General features: G+C 37.0%; 2 protein-coding genes across 3 annotated transcripts; one reads left to right on the forward strand and one right to left on the reverse strand.

Annotated features, from left to right (window-relative positions):
• Nucleotides 1-3,010: 3,010 nt before the first annotated feature.
• Nucleotides 3,011-10,024, reverse strand: uhmk1 (U2AF homology motif (UHM) kinase 1). The gene is made up of 8 exons (XM_081380142.1): nucleotides 9,364-10,024; nucleotides 8,012-8,304; nucleotides 6,670-6,861; nucleotides 6,440-6,534; nucleotides 6,283-6,359; nucleotides 6,105-6,203; nucleotides 5,931-6,019; nucleotides 3,011-4,379 (listed from the first exon to the last, which is right to left on the reverse strand). The coding sequence occupies exons 1-8, from the start codon at nucleotides 9,662-9,664 to the stop codon at nucleotides 4,233-4,235; spliced, it is 1,293 nt and encodes a 430-aa protein (XP_081236268.1). The 5' UTR covers nucleotides 9,665-10,024; the 3' UTR covers nucleotides 3,011-4,232.
• Nucleotides 10,025-10,656: 632 nt separating this feature from the next.
• uap1 (UDP-N-acetylglucosamine pyrophosphorylase 1) lies at nucleotides 10,657-24,033 on the forward strand. 2 transcript variants are annotated; one of them, XM_081381087.1, is made up of 11 exons: nucleotides 10,665-10,790; nucleotides 11,374-11,666; nucleotides 12,690-12,894; nucleotides 15,023-15,198; nucleotides 16,669-16,841; nucleotides 19,645-19,838; nucleotides 20,313-20,453; nucleotides 21,717-21,905; nucleotides 22,213-22,254; nucleotides 22,817-22,883; nucleotides 23,022-23,782. In XM_081381087.1, the coding sequence occupies exons 2-11, from the start codon at nucleotides 11,390-11,392 to the stop codon at nucleotides 23,112-23,114; spliced, it is 1,557 nt and encodes a 518-aa protein (XP_081237213.1). In that variant the 5' UTR covers nucleotides 10,665-10,790; nucleotides 11,374-11,389; the 3' UTR covers nucleotides 23,115-23,782. The 2 variants fall into 2 exon arrangements, with proteins under 2 accessions (XP_081237214.1, XP_081237213.1); XM_081381088.1 differs by lacking the exon at nucleotides 22,213-22,254 and having other exon boundaries at nucleotides 10,657-10,790; nucleotides 23,022-24,033.
• Nucleotides 24,034-24,516: the final 483 nt, after the last annotated feature.

Genomic DNA, 24,516 nt, shown 5'->3' on the forward strand with positions numbered 1-24,516 from the left:
GGCCTCGAGGCTCTATTTGAGGAGCTTTGATGATATTGCTTGAGGAAAAACTAGGCCTTCATCCTGATTTTATTTTGGATCACCGGGCTGAATTCAAAATTTTGATGGCTCGAGTCATAACTACAAGATACACTTGAACTGACTATTGCTATTCTCGCATCTATGTCAATTCACTAATCTATAAACTGGATATGCATCTTTTATCATCCATTTAAAGGTATAGCGGAGGATTTTCTTTTTCCGGGTGGGTAGTGTAAACTATTGGTCCACCTAAGTGTCAATCATTCTGGTGATATGTAACGTAAGGCCGTCGTACGTGCTCGTCCTTTAGTTTTCGCTTTCTGCGCATGCGCACTTTCAGGTGTTTATGTGTGGTGGTGAGCTAGAGTTACGGTTTAAGCCATTCATTGAAGCTCGCCGTTTCACCGGGTCCTTTGAAAATGTCTGAGGGTCGCAAGAGAAAAAGTTTGTACGAACTGTATGAGAAGAAGAGAAAGGCCTCAGAAGAGAGAAACAAGATCAGAGTGTTTTTGGGAGATTGTTTCACACGATGGCGTGCGCTGAAAACACAGGTTGGGCTTCCCACTGATGCCTCAGTCGCGAAGTTTCTACTCGACAGGTAAAGTTTGGCATGCTATTTGGTGAAAAAGTGCAAATCTTCTTTTGGAAAGTAATCTTGTATGAGTGATGCCGACAGCAACTTGTAAACAGAGCGTGCACGAGGAGAACCTCGCACACGTTTAATAGGCGTTCCCTCTCGGGAGCATGTAGTGTGTTGCGCATGTGCATTTTTTCAAAAAGTGGAGAGGGCGGTTCTTATCTAAAATTCGGAAAGATCCTCCGCTATACCTTTAAGACTTTGTATCAAAATCAATCTGAATTGTAAAACTGGAATCTTCCTTTTCACACTTATAGTTTCACATTAGATAATTTTCCATTAGATATACACAGCATTCGCATACAAAAAATCACTTCCAATCTGTTTCATAACCAACTTTTTAGATTCATCATAATATAAATTTGGCATTGTAGTTAGTATTATAAATGCTTGTTTCTGAGTAACTGAGCAACTCAGAATTATTCAACATCTTAAAAGTCAATTATTTGCTCAATGTAGGTGTTCTCTAGCTTAAACGGGAAGAGGAATAAAGCAAGACAAGGAAACAGTCTCCTTATTGTAAATCAGTAGCCACGGCTATTTCATTTAGTTCATACATACTGGCTCTCTTTGTTTTTTTTTTAAAGAGATAGTTCACCCAAAAATGAAAATTACTCACCCTCATGTTGTTCCAACCCCGTAAGACCTTCGTTCATCTTCGGAACAAAAATTAAGATATTTTTGATGAAATCTGAGTGCTGTCTCACTCCTCCACAGACTTCTAAGGGACTGAAACTTGCTGGCCCAGAAAAGTTATTAAAGAGATCGTTAATATAGTCCAAGTGACTACAGTGGCTTAATCTTAAGTTTATCAAGCGACGAGAATACTTTTTGTGCGCTAAAAACTAACAAAAATAACGACTTTATTCCACTATTCATTTCCTTCTCTCTGGGCCTCTAGAGTTAACGTAGTGTTTTTGCGCAGCGCATCAGTGTTGCACGTCACCACGTAGGCTCACTATTGGCCGACGCTGGTCATGTGTGTGACGCGCTGCGCAAAAACACTACGTTAACTCACTCGAGGCCCAGAGAGAAGGAAATAAATAGTGGAATAAAGTCGCTATTTTTGTTTGTTTTTAGCGTGCAAAAAGTATTCTCGTCGCTTGATAAACTTAAGATTGAGCCACTGGAGTCACTTGGACTATATTAACGATCTCTTTAATAACTTTTCTGGGCCAGCAAGTTTCAATCCCTTAGAAGTCTATGGAGGAGTAAGACAGCACTCAGATTTAATCAAAAATATCTTAATTTTTGTTCCGAAGATGAACGAAGATCTTACGGGGTTGGAACAACATGAGGGTGAGTAATTACTGACAGAATTTTCATTTTTGGGTGAACTATCCCTTTAAGTTTATCCAAACATGTAACGCATATAATTAGTATCCCAATGAGCATTTCAACACAGACAAGCTCAAATGCTTAGTAACTGAATCTTTGTAAACAAGAGCCACTTTTTTCCAGTGGCAGAAATCCAGATTCATATGAGCAGGATGCTAAAATATCTCTTGCTTGCCATCTCCATTATTCTCTCAAATGTCATCGCCATTCAAGTGAAAGAGTCAGCGAGAGAGAGATATAGAGTCTATAAAATCAAGATCACTCACAATTTCTTCAATGCTCAGAGTCAGTCAGAATTTCAGTAAATTGCACAGATCTGGAATGACACACACTCATCAGTTCAACCAAAGTGCACTTTTCCTACATTAACACTAAAACATTCCCATCAAAAGGAAGAAAAAACATTAATAAAAAGAAAAACTATTGGCCACAATGCCATCTAATCCACACCTCATCTAGAAAGTTAGAAGAAGAAAAAAAGAATTGGAAAATGTTCAAATTCTTTAACATCTGAATATTGAAAAACAGCCTGTTCTTTCCTCACATTGTCTTGTGCACTTATAATATTAGAGCTCACAGCAGGTGGAAGTTAATTTTATGTTTCTAGACTGCAGGACATATATATTAAGAACAAATTAAGAATTCGTTCCCTCGCTTTATTAAATTGTGGCCACATTGAATGAACCATGATTTAGTAAAAAGAGGGAACAAATTATAACGCAAGTCATGGGAACGTTTTGTTAATTCATGACTAAATGTAATTTTTTTCTCCTCATGCCGCGTGGGGTTCCGTAGTATTGCAGTTTGGACGGTAGAAGAAAAAAAAAATCACCCTTCAGACAATATTCATAAATGAGAACGAGCTTAGAAACAACTGCTCGTGTGTCAGCTCTGAAGTACTCATAAAGACTCCACATATCATGCAATCACAATGATACCAGGAACACTAACTACAACCGGAAAACTTTAAATAATGTTTGTTAAATAATGACTTCAAAATCACTCACTATTGTTATATAGTCAAATCCATTCAAATAGCTGATACAATTGACTTTAACATGTCTGCAGAAGGCATTTCAGCTTTAACAAGAAGCCAACAAGAGCCTTTCTGAACTAATATTAAATGGTGTGCTACACAATTTGTGTTACTGTGTATTAGATAGTAAGGTAACACAGTTGTATGTTTTACAATAACAGAATTACTAATCCATGTGTTAGGGCAGTCCAGCTTAAGGAAGATACAGAGTAGATAATTTGCTCCTGAATCTTCACAAATGTGTGCTATGAAAGTATGAGTTGTGTGATATACCATTTCACACACTTTAAGACTTGAGTAGTTTCAGAAGAAGTCAAGAAGTCCACTTGACATGCTCTCGATGAGTTTCCAGACACAACTAATATTATACTTTGGAATTCGAGATGGAAACTGTAAAACAACAGTATATGGTTCAATAAAGATCTCCAGAGAGATTTTGAAAAACATTTTGGTAGAGACACAGATTGTGGCTTTTGTGTTAAACATGGAGTCTCATTCCAGTCAACCCTGAATAAGCAAAGAAAAGTCACTTAAGAATGATCTACCCACTGTCGTATTTGTGCTCTTTCGGCAGATGCTGATGGATTTCCGTCTTCGCTTTAAATGCGGTTAAACAGCTTGATGGTCAAGTCGAACATAAATGTTACCCACGGCACAGTGCATGCAGGCCAGTGTATTTCGCCAGTAGTTTATAAATATGTGCGTAATTACTGGAAATTCCCAACATACCATCACTAAAACTAACAACGGAAGAAAACAGGCCACATAATCTGCAAATTTTGGAATTGTAGACATTCAAAGAGCATGTAAACCTAGTCTCTAAAGTGATCTGTTGTTTAGAAGGCAGTGTAAACCAAAGCAGTGCATCAATACCACTTCAAACAAATTAAATAATCAAAATGACAACGCATGGAAGCATAAGTATTGAACGTCTGGCAACCAGCTATCACACGGTAAATATAATTGTCTTATTGTGGTTTGATATTTTAGTAAAAAAGTAGGAAGCAGGCACTAAAACTTTTCACCTTGTTTTGTCCAAGATAATTGCATGTGTGCCTATATTCACAACGATTTTGTGACTAGTGACACAAGTACATATTAAAGGTAGCACAATAGATTAATACACACAACATGATCTTAAAAGCAGTCATATGTTTGTAAGGTAATTTACACTTTTTGTGTGGAGATGTGTGTGCAACCTTACTGCACGGTTTGGTATAAGTAACCTCTCTTATAGGCACTCAGTGGATAAAACGTAGCGACCACAAACTTGCCATCAAATGTTCGGCCTGTCAGCAGTCTTTGGGCTTCTTTGGAGTCTCCAGCATTTGCATACTCCACAAACACCTGCCAAGACAAGATGAATGATGAGTCTTCAAATTCATTGTATCATTTTTTTGCTAACGTCATTATTGTAGTAGAATGTAAATCTTCCTGCTTCAAATTCAATCAATAACTTTTTTCTAATTTGATTTCTTGTGTTACTGTTGTGTCGGGTTAGAAAGCAACATGGGATTGTGTCAAAAATTGCAAAAATCTACAGTTGTGGACAGAATTATTGGCACAATGACAAGAGGTCAGAGACCATTCCTCCATACAGAATCTCTTCAGATCCTTCATATTCTCAGATCCATGTTGGCGCTTCTTCTCTTCAGTTCAGCCCATTCATTTTCTATAGGGTTCAGTTTAGGGGACTGGAATGGTCATGGTATAAGCTCCATTTTGTGCTAAGTGACCCATTGTTGTGTTGATTTTGATGTTTGTTTTTGGATCACTGTCCTGATGGAAGAACCAACCACGGCCCATTTTAAGATTTCTAGCTGAGGTTGTCAGGTTTTGATTTTTTATCTGTTGGTATTTGCTAGAATCCATAATACCATGTATCTGAACAAGATGTCCAGGACCTTCAGCAAAAAAATAGGCCCACATCATTAAAGATCCAGCAGTATATTTAACCTGGACATGGGGTAATTTTTATCCCTGTTTGTACTAACCCCATCTGGTGGGTTTGCTGCCAAAAAGCTCGTTAGGCCACTCAAACTCTCCTCCTCACTGTGCATTGGGACGTTATAGACACATGTCTTCTTCCAGGAAGAATCGTAACATTTAGTTGATTGGAACTTAATTATTTCCCTGATGGTGGAAATGGGAATTTTCAATGCTTAAGCTATTTTCTTACAGCCACTTTCTATTTTGTGAAGCTCAACAATCTTTTGTTGTACATACAGTAAGAACTATATTCTTTGGTTTTAGTCATTGTAATGGACGATTAACGAAATTTGGCCTTTGTGTTTCCGCATATTCATACTCCCGTGAAACAAGAAGTCATAGCTAGATAATTTCATTTTCCTAGTCACCCTGGTGTGCTAAAAAATGTAAATATTAATGTAATTAATTTTTAAGAACACACCTGCTCCAAAAATTCCTATTAGAATTTTTGTTTAAGGTATCAACATTTGTCGTAGCCATTTATAAAAAGAAACATGTATAATTCAGATGTAATAGCCTATAAGAAATACCCATTAATGTAATTAAATAACTTCAGAGATATTTTACTCATAAAAAAATTCTAGGGGTGCAAATATTTGTCATTTAAATTTTGTCAGATAAACAATGAATGTTTTCTTCCCTCATAGTTAAAACATTTAATATATATATATATATATATATATATATATATATATATATATATATATATATATATATATATTCCTCATATTTTGATGGTTTAATTGAGCTTGTAGAGTCACTAAAAACAAACACCCGCTCTGGACATCAATTTTGGCCACTATTATACACACCGAGTGACCAGTGTCATTTTCTATACAATGAATTTATTAGGTGAAGAAAATATCTAGACTCATTTATATTCACTTTTAATCCATGATTTTTCCTCACCTGTCCCTTTCCAGGATTCTCTTTTGGGATCAATAAGGATACCACCGTGCCATACTTCTGACATTCTTCTTTCATGTCCTCTATTATATCTAAGAAAGACAAGGAGTACATGTGACTGAGATCTGCTAAAAAAAGTATATTTGCTATAAAGAAAATGTAGAGACAAAGACTCACCTTCATACTCATCCTCGTTATACAGGTGACTGTCATCTATTACGTTTAGAAGTCTCAGGACAGATGTAGGCAGAATAACCAGATCTTCAATATGAGGTGCTGAAACCCAAAGCAGTCTCTCACTCACACAAACACCAAGCAATGCAGACAATGCTTTTAGATGCTGAGTGATACAAACCAAAGGGAATGCTGAAGAAAGGGTTGATTAGTGCTGCCTCAGCTGTGCTTCTGAGTTTCGGGTCATTGTGAAGCATACTGGGAACGTAAATATACATATTACTTACTCTAGTCATGTCTAAAGAACACACAACTGCACTGCTTAGTTTACTTCCTACCTTTTGATCAGATCCCTCAAATGATAGACAGGGATAGCCGGGTAAACCAAAGCATTGCTTGAAAAGATATGGTCTACTATTGCAGAACTGTTATCCTGCAGAGACGCAACACAATCATATTTTAGCAAGAACAACATTACATTACACAGAGAAAATTATTAAAATAAATAATATTCCAGGTCATTTTCAAGGTAGAGTTCAGCTTCACAGCTGCTTGGGTCTCTGCTGACCTTCCATTCCTGAGACTTCACAGTTTCTTTCAGTTTAATTCCTGAGAACATCTCCAGAAGAACGATGCCCAGACTCCACATGTCCACAGCAGTTGTGCAGCCAGAGTCGCTCTGCAGACCTGCCTGGGCCAATGAGTTCTGCAGCTCAGCTTCAGGTGCCCGGTATCCATCAGTCTGGATGTACTTCACATCCTGTGCGGAACAGACAAGAAACCCTGAGGCTCACTGCAAACCTATATCTACAAATAAGACACATCAATGCTAAACTACGCTTCAAAAGGTTGCAGTCAGTAAGATTTTGTTCTTTTATTAAAGGTAGGGTAGGGAATGTTTTTCATAAACACTTTTTTTTTATACTGGTTGAAACTGTCTTCACATCCTGATAGCAATCAATAATAGAAGTGGTCTAAATATTACAAAATGTACATATATCCTCTGGACCAAAAAATATTCGCCTAATCTTTGCATTCGGTCGCTATGTCGTAACCGTAATTACGAGATGGCAACCCGTGATGTTCTCATCCTCAGACTCGTATTGATGCGTTTCTATGGCAACATTATCAATGCTGAAATGAATCTGCAGCAGTCAGGTGGTACAAGTCAGAGCTCTGTAAGTTGTATACATTCATTATTATTGTAATGTTATGTGCTTTGAGGTAATTTGACGCAGTCTCTCGTGACACTGCAGAATCTGCTCTGGCTGTGCTCGTTCATGTGTTTTGGAGGAGGCGTGGCTTTGGAGACGCTCTGGAGGGAGAGTGGGATCTTACGCTTTCAAAGCTAGATTGCTATTGCTAGCCTCTCTGAAATTGCCTACCCTACCTTTAAAAAAATGTATCAGTTTCCAAAATATGTAAGGCAGCACGACTGTTTTCAACATGTTTTCTTGAGCACCAAAATCAGAATTTTATAATGATATCTGAAAGATCATGAGACACTGAATACTCAAGTAATGGCTGCTGAAAATTCAGCTTTGACATTTTTAAATAAATTTTAAAATATTTATTTATATTTCATTTATACAAAAGTTTTAAATTCTAAAACGACCGTAAATAAACATCTCCAGAGAGGTTTTGACAAACATTTTGGAAGAGACACAGATTGTGGCTTTTGTGTTAGTAATAATAAACAGTTATTGTAAATTGTAATAATATTTCACAATATTACTGTTTTACTGTATTTGTAATAAATGCAGCCTTTGTGAGCATTAGAGACTTGCTTCAAAAATATTAAAAAATCTTACTGACCCCCAACTTTTGAACTTTATTGTTTGTTTGTGCATGTCAATAAATTCTGACAGCAAAAGATGAGGTGTCTCATGCCAACCATTTCAACTCCTCACCTGGTGTCCCTCTTTGAAGCTAAGGCCGAAGTCAATGAGCTTAAAGCACTCGTCATCAGCGCTCCAGAGAATGTTGCGGGGCTTGAGGTCAGCATGTACATAGCCTTCTCCGTGCAGGAAGCTAAGGGCCTCCAAAACATCACGGGCACAGTGCTGAATCAACCACATGGAGTGTCCCTGATTACTCGCCCTGACCAGCAAATCTGACACACTCACGTCCAAAAGCTCCAACAACAGGCAATGAGTGGCCACACCGAATGGGTTGTGATTGGTGAACATTCCATACAGCGCCACTAGAGACACAACAGAGAAAATACCAATGTTAAACTTGGGATAAATGCTGGAAAATAACAGCTTTTGGATCTTAAAATCTAACATAAAAAGTTTATGTTTATATATATATATATATATATATATATATATATATATATATATATATATATATATATATATATATATATATATATTATAGTGTGTGTGTATATAAATATATATGTGCATGTATATGTATGATATATATATATATATATATATATACACACACACACGCACACACACAGAGACAACCACACATATATAAACATAATATATACACACACATATATTATATTAACACAAACTTTTATGTTAGATGTGATTAATTGATTTTACAGCCCTATTCAGGAGTCATGATCACTTTACATTTCAAGTTTTAAATGCCATTGTGCTCCTCTTCTTAATTATTAATATCTATATATGACCACATTAACTATGAAATTACACAACCAAGGAACTTAAACTTTAAAGCCTACCGATAGTCCAGGACTAAAATGCATGTGCTGTTTTATATTTGTTTGATCTTTTTGCTCTAACAATTATTTAGATATGGATGAGCAGGATGAATGTGTAATGTTAAATTTGTATAACAATCATGGTGTTAAAAGGGCCAAATAATCTTACATCACAACTTTTGAAAGTTTTTACTTTTGTGTAATGGAGGGAAATCACACAGTAGTTTACTACAAATAACTGAACTCAAGTCAAAATTGTCATTTTGCATGATTTTAATACCAATATAGTGGTATATAGAACTGTTTAAATCAGTGGTTCCCAACCTTTCTGGCGTCACCCTTTGTCCAAGACAATATTCGAAAGGCCCTCATATCTATGCTGATATGTACTTATGGTACGGCTGTAAAAAAATAAGATGTCAGTTTTATGTTTTACATATCTATTTTAGTTTTTTTGATTAAGATTATGTTAATAATAACTAATGTTAATGATAACTAAATGTAAATCATTTTAAGACTTGTTGGGTAACCACTGGTTTAAATCTGTTTCTTAGCTGGTCTTGATCCCCTGTACGTGGTTACCGATATTTTTATGTCCCTGAATCTTCTCCAGCACAGAGCTTTCCTTCAGGTACCCGTAATCTCCACCCTGCGCGTCCGCCTGAAACTCCTTCACTGCGGAACTCGCCCTGCCGGAGCTCACCCGGTACACCGAGGCCGAGACGCCCTGACCCAAACGAGCCTGCACGTTCCAGTTCTTTCCGTAAATCTCAAATAACGCTGGGCTCGTCAAATGATCCACGGCCCCCGGGCTCACCGTCGTCCCCGGTGTGCTTACACTTGGACTGGACATTTTTGCATTGGAGCCAGAACTGCTAGCCATAAGTAATATTAATGATAATGTGAGTTAAATACTATATCAGGTTCATAATAAGTAGTGTTTGCTTCATTAGTTGCCCTTTGCAGAAACCTTTTCCTAAAATGATCTTTGCACAGTGCTTGTCTAAAAGCCAAAGTTTACAGCTGAGGTAACGTTAACGTTAGTTAATAACTATCAACGGATGACGAACAAGAACTTAAATGTACTATTTTAATGCAAACGCATAAATTGGTGCGATCTGCCGCACCATAGTCGCATCTTAAAGATCCGAAAAGCCGAGGTGGCGTCTCAGAGATTCAGCGAATCCATGAAACCCAGTTCTGTACCGAGTTGATCAATTCTTGCCACTGTTTTGGTGGCCATGATACCGGAAATGACGACATTGTTTTAAAAGCCGTGTTTTCTTCGGTCGAGCCAATGTAAAAATTTAATAGTTAAATTCTATATTTAAAATGTAGAGCATTTAAATCCATATAATATAATGCTTTTTGTAAAGCGCTTGTCTTTTTAATACAGTATATTCAATTAATGGATAATGTAGTCAACTCCAATATTATTAATCCATTATTAATCCTTTTGTTGTTATTGTGTATTGTTGTTATGGATGTTTAAAAAAAAAACATTTCCCACCAATTATATGAATTAAAGTAGTACATTTGTATGATAATAAAATTAATCAATTCAATAAATAATTCATTAATTATTGTTACATTTGTCTCTCCACAATGTGCCTTCAAAATGACAAATCTAATCAAAAACGTAGGTTATTTCATTATTACATTTGGGACTTTGGGCAAATATATGAATCGTGTAACAAAAAAAAAAAAAAAAATCCGCGTTGTAAGTCCCGCCCTTGACCTGATCTCTGCCTCACTATTGGCTATGATGATATGAATGACAACTTGCCTGTCTATTCAACGGCTGCATAGAGGCAGTACTATGGAATATGGGCGTTTCATTTGGTGGTTACGTCACGGTGTGTGTCCTGCCACGTCAGTCTGACGGATATCGGAGGAGGATCTGACTCGGGTAGTGAAGGAAGGCGGAGCTCTCAGGAGATGTATCCGTGTCTTTAGTCCCACTACAGAAGTGAGAGGAAAGTATTGAATGATCAGCAGCTGCTCCAAAGGTAAGAATATTATGATGTTGTTAAATTTACCGTCATAAAACAATTCGCAAGGCCTGGCTCTGCAGAGAGCTTAACTGTTGTCAAGGGGGGCGGTCCACGCGACAGTGGCATTCCTCGCAACTCTTTATCAAACACTACTTTACCAGTCTATCGATTTGTATTTGAGGGCACAAATGGGCCAGATATGGGTAATTCTTACAGGCTATTACATCTGAATACTATATGTTTCTTTTTATAAATGGCTATGACAAATGTTGATACCTTAAGCAAAAAATTTGGAATAGGAATTTTTGGAGCAGGTGTGTTCTTAAATCAGGGTATTGTGTCAATCTTTAATCAAACTTGTTTATCTATCAAAGTTGGTCTATGTTGTGTCCCAGCCATTTATGTTGATCTTTGAGTAAAGATATCACACCTGACCTTAGACTTGGCCTACTTTGAGTTTATTTGAGAGAGCACGTACACAGAGTGGTTATCAATTTATGGGTGTGATAAAATGGGTGGACCTGCCAGGAGTTCTAGAGATCCTTAGATAATCAGTGTCACTTTTCTTCTGCCTCTGTTCCACCACTGACTCGTCCAGATCTAACGGAGAGACCATGGACATCAGCAAACTGGCTGAAAGACTCGCTGAAGCCGGGCAGTCTCATGTCCTCCAGTTTTGGGATCAGCTGAACCCTGAGGATCAAGCTGAGATTAGTGTCGATCTGGAGAGCATGAACTTCATGGAGATCAATAGCTTCTTTAAAACTGCCATGAAGACATCTGGGCAGAGCTCCCAGGAGAAAGTGGACACCAGGATGGAACCGGTGCCCCGGGAACATTTGGGGAGTGTAACACGTGATCGTGAAAGTCTTAAAGAATGGGAAGAAGAGGGTGAGTTCAGATATTGTAATGTTTCACAGGACTTCATCTCAAACATATAAGGTCCCTGAGGTCCTTTGCTGGTTTACATTGGTTTAACTGCTCTCTCAACCTGGCCAAACTGGGGTTTAGCAGGTCAACTAGTTGGTTTTCCAGCCTGGCCAGGTGACAAATGCCCCAAACCTGAGTAAAACAGAGGCTAGGAGACCAAAGACCTTTTAGCCATTTACAAAATCGAATTTATGTTAGTCTTTGTTGAGTAGAAACAAATGTTGCTTAGAAATATTGCACAACAAAACACAATGCATGATGCAATATCTTCAATGCCAAATTGGACCCCTAAGAAATCATGACCCCTGAGAGATAGACGATTTCTCTCCAGTGTCAAGCCAATCGGGAACAATAAGTTTCAGATTTGAATAAACATTGTTTTGTCCCTGTACTCCATTTTTGGGAGGATGCTTCAAAAGGGCTTGAAAACATCTGGTTCTGGTTAGATCTGACGTGATTTCTTTGCTGAAGTCATGTTGAGGTCATTCAGAATCACATCATCTTTAATCCGACCACATTGTATGGGACCCAAAACCTTCTTTGTTCCTTCTGTCTTCTTTGTCCCATTCATTTTTTTATTTTTTTATTATTCATTTAATTCAATCATTTTGTTTTTAATAAGTCACATGAAAGTTAAATTTGATCATGTTCAAGGCTGTGTGTGGGTAAAGTAAAATCAAACATAAAAGTCATTTATGTAAGATAAAGTGGGCCTCATAAAAGTCTAGGATAATCGCCCCTGTTATCTGCAATTATTGAAAAGCAAACTGTTGCTTAAGAAGCCAGATATTTTATACAACCTCCATCACTAATCTCTGCTTAGTTTGGATACTTTATTTTTGTAAAAGTAATTAATGCCTTATATTTTACATTAAGGACTCATTTAATGGCAACAATGACCTATTTTTGTTTATGCCTTGAATAGTATGACATAATATTAACACCTATTTGCTAAGTGACCGAACCTCCCTTCATTCCACACAGGCCTGCGCTGTATATCAGAGAACAAAGTGGCGGTTCTTCTGCTGGCTGGAGGTCAAGGGACACGGTTGGGTGTATCATATCCAAAAGGCATGTATGACGTTGGCCTCCCTTCCCACAAAACCCTCTTTCAGATCCAGGCAGAACGCATCCAAAGACTGGAACAGCTCGCTGAAAAACAGCACTCAAGGAAGTGCTGCATTCCATGGTAAGATGATCATTAAACACAATTAAAGCTCATTCAGTTACAGTGCACTTACAGTAAAAGCAGTGGATAATAAAAAAATCTGTCATTTTCAATCTCACTGGAAAGGAATTTGAGTTAACCATTGTTGAATCTAATTACTTGGATTAGTAGGCTTGTTTTGATCTTGAGGAAGTTTCCCTGATTTTACCGTAATGAAGTGACCTCCCCACTGTGAATGTCAGTGCATGGTTTAGTCAGTGTGAAATTGGGCTGACATGAGACCAGCATGTCATCCTGAGGAACTTAGGCCAGACTTCACGAGAAAAATAATTTTAGAGCCAGTCTCTTCCCAACAGAATTGACCTTTGACACAACACATACACATGATGCCCTAATGATCAGCTCTAACTTTAACTCATTATTTAAAGACAGATTATAAAACTATATCACTGTATGATCACCATAGTCTTATGCCAACATACTTTAAAGAACGCCATAGTGTTACCATTATTTTAGTATCCAAAATGTACCATATCCAAAAAAACAAAAACATTCTAATCCCATCATACTGCATTTATTTACTATTCAATACGCATTTATTTGTATAACGCTTTTCACAATACATATAGTTTCAAAGCAGCTTTACAAAAAATGTGTGTTTCTACATTACGATTTTGAGTAATCTGTTATCAGAGGTGACTGTGTCCTAGTAATATCCACATTTTAGAAATGTACAGTTCAAGAAAATAAAAAGCATGCAATTAGCTTACACCATGTATTAATTTTAGGCGGAAAAAATGAGCATTTTAAAGCAATTATTACAAGCTGTGATCATTATTACAATATATAGAATATTTGGCAGGTGTGTATGGTGATGTAAAAACTTCTACATTTTTACAAAAAATTTCTATTTCAAATAAATGCTGTTCATTCTTTTCATCAAAGAATCATGAACAAAAATGTCATGGTTTCTACAAACAAAATTAACAGCACAACAATTTTCAGTTTTAAATATTTATTACTTGAGTAGCAAATCAACATTAAAATGATTTGTGAAGGATCATGTGACACTGAATACTGGAGTAATGGCTGCTGAATTTTCAGCTTTGCCATCACATGAATAAATAACATTTTAAATATATTAAAGTTCCCCTATCATGCTTTTATGAATGTTACCTTTCATGAGGGCTTTTCACACTGCGCGTAACCCCAGGTTATCGTCGTACTAAACACCGTTTTTAACCCTGGTTAAATTAACATTAACACTTGTAATTTAGGGGCTGTTTACGCGACACTGTTTTCAACTAAAAACATAAAGCTTTTTATGCGTTTTACACAACAATGGAGGTTTGGGGCCTGATTTTTTTTTTATCTTGGTCGTCTTCGTTTAAACTACAAAAACGCGAATTTGTGAAAACCGTGATGTCATGCACGTGTTCAGTCAATAGGCGCGTAGTGTTTCTTTACAGCAAAGTTTACAAGCACCAACTACTGGCAGTGGCATAATACAGTGTTTTTAGCCGTTTCCGCAGATCCATGTGAACAGGGATCGTTTTGACAATGGTGTCGTATGTACGTGAAAACTGCGATGGAAAAACGTTCCCATTTTAGTACATCGTTGTCGTGTAAACGTACCCTTAGAAGCGGAGTTACCGCTGCTTTTAAAGGGTTAGTTCACCCAAAAATGAAAATTCTGTCAGTAATTACTCACCCTCATGTTGTTCCAACCCCGTAAGACTTTCGTTTAGCCACTGTACATTGAGCAACCCTGTAATGTTGCTCAACCTGCGCTTTTCCATGTTAACCCTGCCCTGCATTGCGATGCCAAACTGGCACAGTGTGAAATGATGCGGTGTTCGAATGTTACAGCTATGACAGACAGTCAATCACGTTCTTACGTTTGCATTCTTTGGACGTCACGGAAACACTGCACATTGTCTATAAACAGTAAATTCAGTGTTTTTGCATAATATGGGCACTTTAAAATTGAAAAGTTAGTTTGTAATTATTTTGCAGTATTACAGTTTTTACTGTACTGGTTTATTTTTGATCAAAGAAATGCAAAGAGACTTCTTTCAAAAACAAACTTTTGGACGGTAGTGTATTTATACTTTAAGCAAATGACATGGTTAATTTTTTGATACATCAGGTACATTATGACAAGTGGCAGAACAATGGACATGACCAAAAACTTCTTCAAACAACACAACTACTTCGGCCTGAAGGAAGAGAATGTTTTTTTCTTTCAGCAAGGCATGCTTCCCGCTGTAGACTTCAATGGGAAAATTATTCTAGAGGGAAAAGGCAAACTGGCAATGGCACCAGGTGAGTTTTTAAAAACAAGATTAGCAACTCTTATTGACAACTACTTTTTTTCTTTTTTTTTTTTCTTTTTTTTTTCACATATATTGTTTGACTGTAAATAGTTTACAGCATGTTGTCGAACAAAACGTCAAAGTCTCTTTAAAGGTGCCATATGTCATGTCTGGCAAAAAAAAATCAAGTCATACTCCACATTCCATACCAGATGGGGGCAGTATACCTCCAGAAAGTGAATTGGTCTATGCTCCGCCCCTACCTTCTTAGCTGCACATATACAAGTTAAAATAGGGACAACATCTATTTAGAGTGTTACGCTGCCCGCCTGAAGCTAATTTAGCAGCATATATCAAGTTTGATTTTCATTAGCAATACCACTTCTAGCTAAGTTATCATTAGTCACCAAAAAACATTCGGTCTCATTACACCTTGCAATGTTTTCCGTTACGTTTCGTGCGTCCAGGGTGTGTAAAGCAGAAGCAGCCTGGCCAGCGGCGGAGTATGCGCGATCCGTGAGTGCTGAAGACGTTCTGCACGGCTTTGATGGGTGCGCAGGAGGACACAAATGGGCGGCGACAGCTTCTTCCAGTGGCTGGAGCTTTTTCCTCAGCGCCGTCAACAGATAGAGCGTTACTAAAACTGTATACACCGCCGCCGACTTGAGCTGCAAAGAAGCTCTGGCCGCCCTGTCAAGGACGCTTGTCAAAAAGTACGGGGAAACTTGACCGCTCTGAATATAGTGAGTGAGTGCGCGCGCGCGCGGCCGGGGCTCGCTCTCTCTCTCTCTGCTAGTTCTTAGAGGCAGAAGAGCGCGTGCGCGCTTAAAATGTCATATTTTGGTATGATCGTTCACCCACCAGTGTGGCGGATAGCTTTTTGAGATTTTATTTGTGCTTCAGAGCGCGGTTTTTTCCCTGCAGCGGGTGGTGGTAGGGGTCTCTTGCCAAGGGCTTCAGCCATCCTTCCGCTCTCTTCCCTGAACTGAAATGTAGTAGTGGGCTGTACTTTCCACATCAGGTTCAAGTACGCCCACAAGCCGTGCGAGTTATTCGTGTATTGCATGTTTGGCTGGTGGTTATGTTGCCCGTATACCGCCTCCCATGGCCGAAACTGGTATTACGACACCTGTCGGGCCGTGGCTAGTAATGCTAATGCTAATTAAGGTTGATATCTCTGCAGCACTATAACTTGACATTTTTTTAATGACATCATCGCCCTTATTTCTTCTCATTCTTTTGATGTGTGTAGCTCATTTTTGGGATATTTTTACCTCAATTGTTACATATGGCACCTTTAAGTAATCTTAACCACAGACCTTATTTTGCTCATAAATCAAAAAACACTTTTCTAAAAACCGATTTGAAATTTCCCAAAGGAACTACAGGTTAACTAGCCTTGCAGTTAGCTTACCAAGAATAGTTAGAACTACTGTGAATATTCAGCACTTGTATGTTTTCTCTGAATGTACATATTCAGATGGAAACGGGGGTCTGTACAGAGCTCTGGGGACTCAGAACATTGTGAAGGACATGGAGACGAGAGGAATCTCCTACATCCACGTCTACTGCGTAGACAACATTCTTGTGAAAGTGGCCGACCCTGCTTTCATTGGCTTCTGTACACTTAAAGGAGCAGACTGTGGTGCAAAGGTCAGTCTTTAACATACCTAGCCCTGCCCTTAAATTCATTTCCTCTTCTATGCATAATGCAGAAAACATGCAAATACATTTCTATTACAAATGTTTACTTGGTGCATTATCTTTAAGTTTGTGCACTTTTTTGTATCTGTATTTGTGGTCTATTATTCCTTAATATGATTACTTTCTAAGGTTTTTTTTTTTTTATGGAATGTAAAAGTGCCACATATTTAAAAACAAAACATATTTTGCAAGTCCACTAGATGGAGCAGCTGCTCAAAAAAAAAAAAAAAACAGGATGTACAGGAATTTACGCTACCATTCAATAGTTTGGGGTCTGTACGATTGATTAAAATGAATACTTTTATTCAGCAAGGACACATTAAATTGATCAAACGTGACTGTAAAAATATTTATAATATTATAAAAGATATCTATTTCAAACAAATGCTGTTCTTTTAAACTTTCTGTTCATCAAGGAATCCTGAAAAAAAAAAGTATCACTGTGCAACACAACTGTTTCTTGAGCACCAAATCAGCATATTAGAATCGTTTCTGAAGGATCATGTGACACTGAAGACTGGAGTGATAATGCTGAAAATGCAGCTTTACCATTATAAAAATTAGATATTAAAATAGAAAACTGTCATTGTAACTTGTAAATTGTAAAATGACTATATTTTGAATAAAATAAATAATCCACAAAAAAAAAAATCTTACTGGCCCTAAACCTTTTAACAGTATTTTTTTTTTACACATTGGAATGAATTTGCATGGTTTAGTATGGTTTTGAAAGACGAAATAAGAATTTTATTCAATACTGATATATTCTCAATTTCTTTTTTAGAGACATTTTAAGTACCAAACTATTCTCATCTAATTGTTAACCTATTTGTTTAATGATGTTTATACGTTAGGAATGTTTTGATGGGACCCTGGGCTTAGCCGCACATCCTATAGCAATGAATTGTGGTTCCTTAAAACGTAGTTTCAGGTAACACGTTCACATGTGCTTTTGCAGTCTGCGTACACAACAGCAAGAAGGGGAAAATACTTTTACAGGGAACAGTGGTTATTCTGGACATTTTAAATGGTCTCCAGTCAGGAGCTTAATTGCCTTTAAAACTCTTATATAACCAGCCTGGTGATGCAGGATACCAATTAATTTAGCCATTATTCTCAGTGTAACCTCACAGTCTTTGACGTATTGTAGTGGTTATTATGATGCAATGAACACCAAATTGCTAAGCTGATTTTTATCATACGTTTAGTGTTTTTTGTGCACTTCCCATTTAAATTATCAGGAAATAAACATGTTTGTAACAGTCATTCAACTCAGATATCCAATACATATGAAATGATTGACATTTGACTGTAGGTGTGTTCCTGAAGAGTATGCATTAACACAAGAATGAAGCTCACCATGTTTTACTTGTGTGACCAGTTAGTCATGTAATGACCATAGAATTCTGGAAGTGCTTGTTTTGTTACGTCTGAACAAATATTCCTTTATCGTATTCTTGCTGTATTTATTCTGCTCTGATTTTGATTATTTGTCTCTGTTCTCTCTGAATTTGGATGTTTGTATTGGTTGTTATTTGAAAGTGAAGAATCGGTTTTGTATTTCACAGTGTGAACTAAATGCTTTAAGCTGCCTTTGATTCCGCCTCAAACTGAATCGTTGGCGTACGAAATGTGATTCATGAAAGCATTTGCATGTGATATTTGGTTCAGACATAAATACTCAACAGCTGGTTTTGAATACTGAGCTTTCTGAAGCTGCTAGTAATTAAACGGTTCCTGCGTGACAGGGGGACGATGGTAAGAAAATCTGGACCCACCCACCCCTCATAATTTCTGAAGCATGCACTTAAAGTGGCTTTAGCTCGAAGCCTCTCCTCAATGCTAACCCTTCATCAACTGAGAAGTTTGTAATTTGTTACTCGGATGAATGGAAAGGGTTTTCTGCTTTTGCCTCTGCTGTAATTTAACACAGACCTCAGGCAAACACAGCACACAGGGGTGTGTGGGCTGTTCAAACACTGCAGCTAGTTTAGTACTTGACATTTCAGTGTTGATAAATAATTTAAATTCATTTAAATGTTAATATATTAACACTTGTGCTGCTGCCGATAATGATAATTCTTCAGAAATCATTCTCATTTGCAGATTTGGTCTTCAAGTAACATTTCTATTTATTATCACACTTAAAAATAAGTTGAGCCGTTTAATGTTTTTGTAAAAACCATCATACTTTAAGTTCAGAATTCTTAGATTTATAGAAAGTTCAAAAGAGCAGCATTTATTTTAAATATATACATATATTTTTGTTACAATGTAAAATTCTTTACTGCCACCTTTGTTCAATTTATTACATCCTTGATGAATGAAAGTATTTTAAAAAGGAAAATCTTCCTGACGCCAAACTTTTGAACATTAGTGTAGGTTCTTTAGATATTCATGTTATTGCCGATAAATGGCTGATAATAAAATTGTGCACTATTTATTTTAGTTCTATAAAATTTTAAAAACACTAAAAATGTAAGCACCAAAACATTATAAAACTGGATGTGCATTTATATTGGATTCAACACTAATTCAATTGTTAGTGTTATTAAAGTGTTAGTGTTTTTAAAGATTCACTTTAAGTGAGTGCTAGATGATCTAAATGGAAAAAGAAGAAAAAAAGGAACATGACCTAAGGCAAACTAATGTTGCCGGTATTGCATGTACAGAAAAGTATTGAATACATTGACATTTTGAAATGCCTCAATGTTGTGCTGAAGTCACGCATGCATCTACTTCTGATTGGCAGGTTGTGGAGAAGACCAATCCAACAGAGGCGGTGGGCGTGGTCTGTAAGGTGGATGGGCTTTATCAAGTAGTGGAGTACAGTGAGATTACCTTGGCAACGGCAGAGAAGCGAAGCGCCGATGGTCGACTTATGTTCAATGCTGGCAACATAGCGAATCACTTCTTCACCCTCACATTCCTCAAAGAGATTGTGAGGTTAGTCAATCCTCAGAGAGTACCTCATGAATTATATGAGTCCACTATTAATGTCACTGTAATTTAATTAATTTATATATATATATTTTTTTTTTTTGGCCAATTTTTTTTTTATTCATCTTTGAATCTCAGCTTTTTTTTCAGCATTTGATGATATTTTGTCGCTAGGCAATGATCTCTGTAACATATTAAACAATACAGCTATTTCTATTAGCTATTTCCAATGAGCTTTGCCATCTTGTAAATACTAGACAGGATGGATCTGACTTTAATGTGCACAGAGAATGAGGTAAAGTCAGGAGAGGAACATCTGCAGTTTTTGAGTGTCTGGTATTTTAAACACAGATGACTTTGCCAGACGTGTTCTCTTATTGTCATTTTTATGAAATTTTAACTGAAAGAACATGTTTCACATGTCTGTTACTGTCTGCCCGTCCATCCCTCTGTCTTTATACCTCTCTATCTTTCTTTTAGGACTCACGAGCCACAGTTGCAGCATCATGTGGCACAGAAGAAAATTCCCTACGTGAACACACAAGGGCAGCTAATCAAACCTGACAAACCCAATGGGATTAAGATGGAAAAATTTGTCTTCGACATATTCCAGTTTGCCAAGTTAGTGTCAGGACTTTTTGTTCATTCCTGTTTTCAGTATGTGTGCTGTTGACTGGAATGGTCCTCATTTACCCACGTTCCAGTGAACTGACTGAGTTCAAATAGATTCTACAAGTTTTACACAATATGCACATTGTAGACAGTGCAGTTTTTTTCTTTTCCTTTGAAACACAAAAGTAGCTATCAAAATGTCAAAACAACTCTTTTTTAACGACACCCCTGCTCTGGCTCACACTATTATGAAATATGAAGATCCAGAGAGCCTCCAAAATCTCTTAAAGACTATAATTAAAGCTAATCATATACAAAATAAGTGTTATTTTTAGCATCTTTTCGGCATGCTAAAGAAGTTAAAATGATATCTTGTGAACTGGCTTAAAATTGTCAAAGTAAAATAAAAATATCAAACACTTTCAAATTATACATTTCTTAACCAACCTTTAAAAAAAAAAGTGGTTCAGGGATGACGTCAAAACCCGGAAGTCTAATTTGCCACTGGTACCCTCGAGATTTTCCTGTGGGGTTTTATTTTTAATTTATGAGAAAAAGAAAGCCCGTTAGTGATAAACTTAAACTAAACTTAAACTAAACTTAACTAAAATGATACTTTGACGTTTTGTTCTGCAACATAAATTACACACACCCATACCAAAATTTTACATTTTTAAGCAGTTATGTTTATTTTTTTTAATGTATGTTTCTAATAAGTAAATAGATAAGACCGTTTGGGGTGTGAGTGTGTGTGAAGTTTGTTGTAGAACAAAATGTCAAAGTATCACCAAGTTATGTTTACCACTGGCTTTATTTTACTCATAAACTGAAAAACCCCTTTATAAAATCCCATAGGAAAATCTCAAGGGAACCAGTGGCGAATTAGTCTTCCAGGTTTTGACGTCATCCCTGCACCACTCTTTGGAGGAGTCCCTCCAGGTGGGCGTTACTGTAAGGGTGTTACATCACGTGAAAGCTATAAATGATTGGAAATTGTCTATCTTTTTTTTAAAAAAAAATTCTATTTGACCTAATTTTATCAAGCTTGTATATTAAAGTTCAGTAATTTCACTTAAATGGCAATGAAAATGACTTATTACTTGTCATTTAAGTGAAATTACTGAACTTAAATATACAAGCTTGATAAAAATGATCATTCTAGAAGAAATTTTCAGATGTCAGGCTTTTGCATCTGAACTCTTCACTTATTGCTTCAGGCTTGTTCAATTAGTTACAAACTTATTGAAAGTTGTTTTTTTTTGTGTATGACAGAAATTTTATGGTATATGAAGTTCTAAGAGAAGATGAGTTTTCTCCGTTGAAGAATGCAGACAGTCAGGATGGGAAGGACAATCCCACTACAGCCCGTCACGCTCTCATGTCCCTGCATCACCGCTGGATCTTAAATGCAGGAGGGCATTTCGTTGATGAGAACGGAACCCGCATACCTGCTATACCCAGGTGAGACAAACACTCAGGAATAAAAATTATCTCCGTATTTACCCACTTTGGTGTTGTTTTTAAACTCTACGGTGTCATTTTTTTCCCCCATGGAACACAAAATGAGAATTTCTGAAGAATCCTCACACAGCTCTTATCCATATGGATGCAGGCCTTTGGATTATTTTTATATTTTACTTTAACCTAGATTGTCTCCAGTCCACTCTTTTATGTTTCAAACATTTCATTTCCACCTGTGTTCAGTTTAACTCCCATTTATCTTCAGTTATAGTGTAACCACACTATATTTCCTGTCTAACATTTCTAGACATGGACCAGCAGGGACAGTCACTCCTGAAGTCAGCCAGAAGTAACTATTCTCACTGTCGTATGTAATGCATGGTGATGGGGCTTTGCTCTTAGTAGATTCCGTGTAGCTGTTAGAGCTCAGTGGGAGAAGATGTCCAATCCCAGACCGGCCGTAGTAAAGGTTGGCATCTTTTAACTGGCTCTGACCCGAAAAGCAGCTACTAACAGGCAGAATAATATGCATGTTGGGAAATGGGCATCAGGCATGCTGAACAGAACAAGGCTGCTCATCAATATAACAAATAATCTGGTGTAGGTGCTTATAATCAAGTTTTCTTGAATTTTGAATTATGAATATTTAAATGCATTAAAATGGTTGCATTTTGCATAAAGTGATTGTGGACGTTTAAATGGGTGAATCATTTGTAATGGGATTTTTATATTTTATTTTATAAGGTTAAGTCTAATCTTCTAAGTTTTTTATTTTATTTTTAATTGATATGAAGCGTTTGATTTTTCTAAAATCATTTTATATCATATATGAGATGATTAATGCTTTATCTGGCATAGTCATTAATACAAATAAAAATCTATAACCCATTTTGGTGCTCTGCCTATCACAGCCTGAAGGATGGAACAGACCTGCCAATCAAATGTGAGATCTCTCCTCTTGTGTCCTATGGTGGTGAGGTAAGAGTAATAATCCCAGAGTTACTTTACCTGATATATGGTTTTGGTGCAAGGGAAAAAAAAAATACATTCTAAGCCATATACTCTACTTTCTATTTCAAAAAAATGAAGAATTAATAGTCTCTCTTGATTCCATAGGGGTTGGAGCATCTTGTGAATGGGCAAGCTTTCCAGTCCACTCTGGTCATTGATGAGAAAGGCGTCCATGAACTCGTGAAGAACGGCCTGTGAACATACAGCCGGCTGCTGCACTTAAAACCAAAATGAAGACTCTTGATCTCTTTATCTTCTTCATCTCACTTGCTGCCAGGGTGGAGGAAACTGTGAAATTATTGTTCAATAAATTGAAGGAACGGGGGCAGAATGCTAATCACAATCAAACCATTTTATGATCAAACTATTTATTTTGCAAAGACTTATTTTTATAGCAATGTGCAGTGCTTTTTTTTTTCTTGAATTGGTACATGAATTTAGCTGTTTAATTTGTACATCAAATGACACACAATGGATACTGTACTGCAGGTTGCATGATTGGACACCGCTAAGATTCTTTTACAAAATATAGATGCATGTAAAACCTACTCAAAACAAAGTGAATGTCTGTTTTTAACAGGTATGTTTCTCGACCAGAAAAAGTGAGTGAGAATGTGACATTGCATCAGACTTTCCAGCACAGGGTTTATGGGAGATGTTCTGATTGGTTGGAGTCTCTTTCTGCTTTAGAAAGTGCGCACTCACTGAGACACCAACTCTTTCTCCTCTCTCTTTTACACTCTGTCTCACTTGCAGTCTTTAGCACTTCTCTTCTCTCACTTCCCGATTAACCATTGTCTGCATCATCTATGTTAGTTTATTTGTGCATATTCATGTATAAAATAATTTATCATGTTGAAAGATTCATTTGTTTGTTTACTTTATTTTCTGCATACTCATTGCTTTTCCCATTAACCATTTATAGGAATTTCTTGATTTACATTTGTACAAGATGCATGGAAATAGGAGAGTTATAATTTTACATTTGAGAAAATAGAAATGTCCACATTGCTGTAATTTTCGCATTGACTTTGGCCGAGACAAATAGATTTAAGCATGTGATAAACATAAATATTTCAAGAGAATAATGTTAGAAATAAAACTACTCTTGCATCTCAATGATCGCATTACATTTACAGGATCTTTTCTCAGCAGCGGCGGAATTTTACTTTGCTCCGGTTAGTACTGCGCCGAAAAGTAAACAGAACAGAAGCGGACTACAGTCGGGACGTCTAGCTAGCTAGTAGTAGTCTCGGTTGCCTAGGTAACTTATAATATCACTCCGCCACTGCTGTAGACTGTGCTAATAAATGCAGGGAACAAAGTATAACTACTGCAATGCGATAACAAGGTAGTTTGATTTCTAACATTATTCTCTCAACAGACATTTACATCGATAGTCTGGCGTTATAATTTATTTGCTTTTGGTGTACTGTGGAGTAAAACTGTTTTAATGGCAGGCTAGCAGTTAAGTTACCGTTGACTCGCGCTAGCCTAGCACCGGCGAACTATGCAACTGGGAGGACTTGGTGAAAATTTTTGAAAACTGTCTCCACTGATAAATAACACACTGGCTAATTTGGAAATGAGGTCCGATGTC

The sequence above is a fragment of the Scardinius erythrophthalmus genome (assembly GCF_964197995.2).
Source record: "Scardinius erythrophthalmus genome assembly, chromosome: 12".
In the NCBI taxonomy this organism is placed as follows: Eukaryota; Metazoa; Chordata; class Actinopteri; order Cypriniformes; family Leuciscidae; genus Scardinius; species Scardinius erythrophthalmus.

What these genes read in the sequence shown, in the direction of transcription:
- uap1 (XM_081381087.1), top strand. Translation starts at nt 11,390, where the DNA reads ATGGACATCAGCAAACTGGCTGAAAGACTCGCTGAAGCCGGGCAGTCT. An exon ending in GAGCAGACTGTGGTGCAAAG is followed by an intron (nt 16,842 to 19,644) that starts GTCAGTCTTTAA and finishes TCTGATTGGCAG; the next exon opens with GTTGTGGAGAAGACCAATCC. An exon ending in ACTCCTGAAGTCAGCCAGAA is followed by an intron (nt 22,255 to 22,816) that starts GTAACTATTCTC and finishes TGCCTATCACAG; the next exon opens with CCTGAAGGATGGAACAGACC.
- uhmk1 (XM_081380142.1), bottom strand. Translation starts at nt 9,664, where the DNA reads ATGGCTAGCAGTTCTGGCTCCAATGCAAAAATGTCCAGTCCAAGTGTA. An exon ending in TTGAGGGATCTGATCAAAAG is followed by an intron (nt 6,360 to 6,439) that starts GTAGGAAGTAAA and finishes TTACGTTCCCAG; the next exon opens with TATGCTTCACAATGACCCGA. An exon ending in AGAATCCTGGAAAGGGACAG is followed by an intron (nt 4,380 to 5,930) that starts GTGAGGAAAAAT and finishes TTGTCTTGGCAG; the next exon opens with GTGTTTGTGGAGTATGCAAA.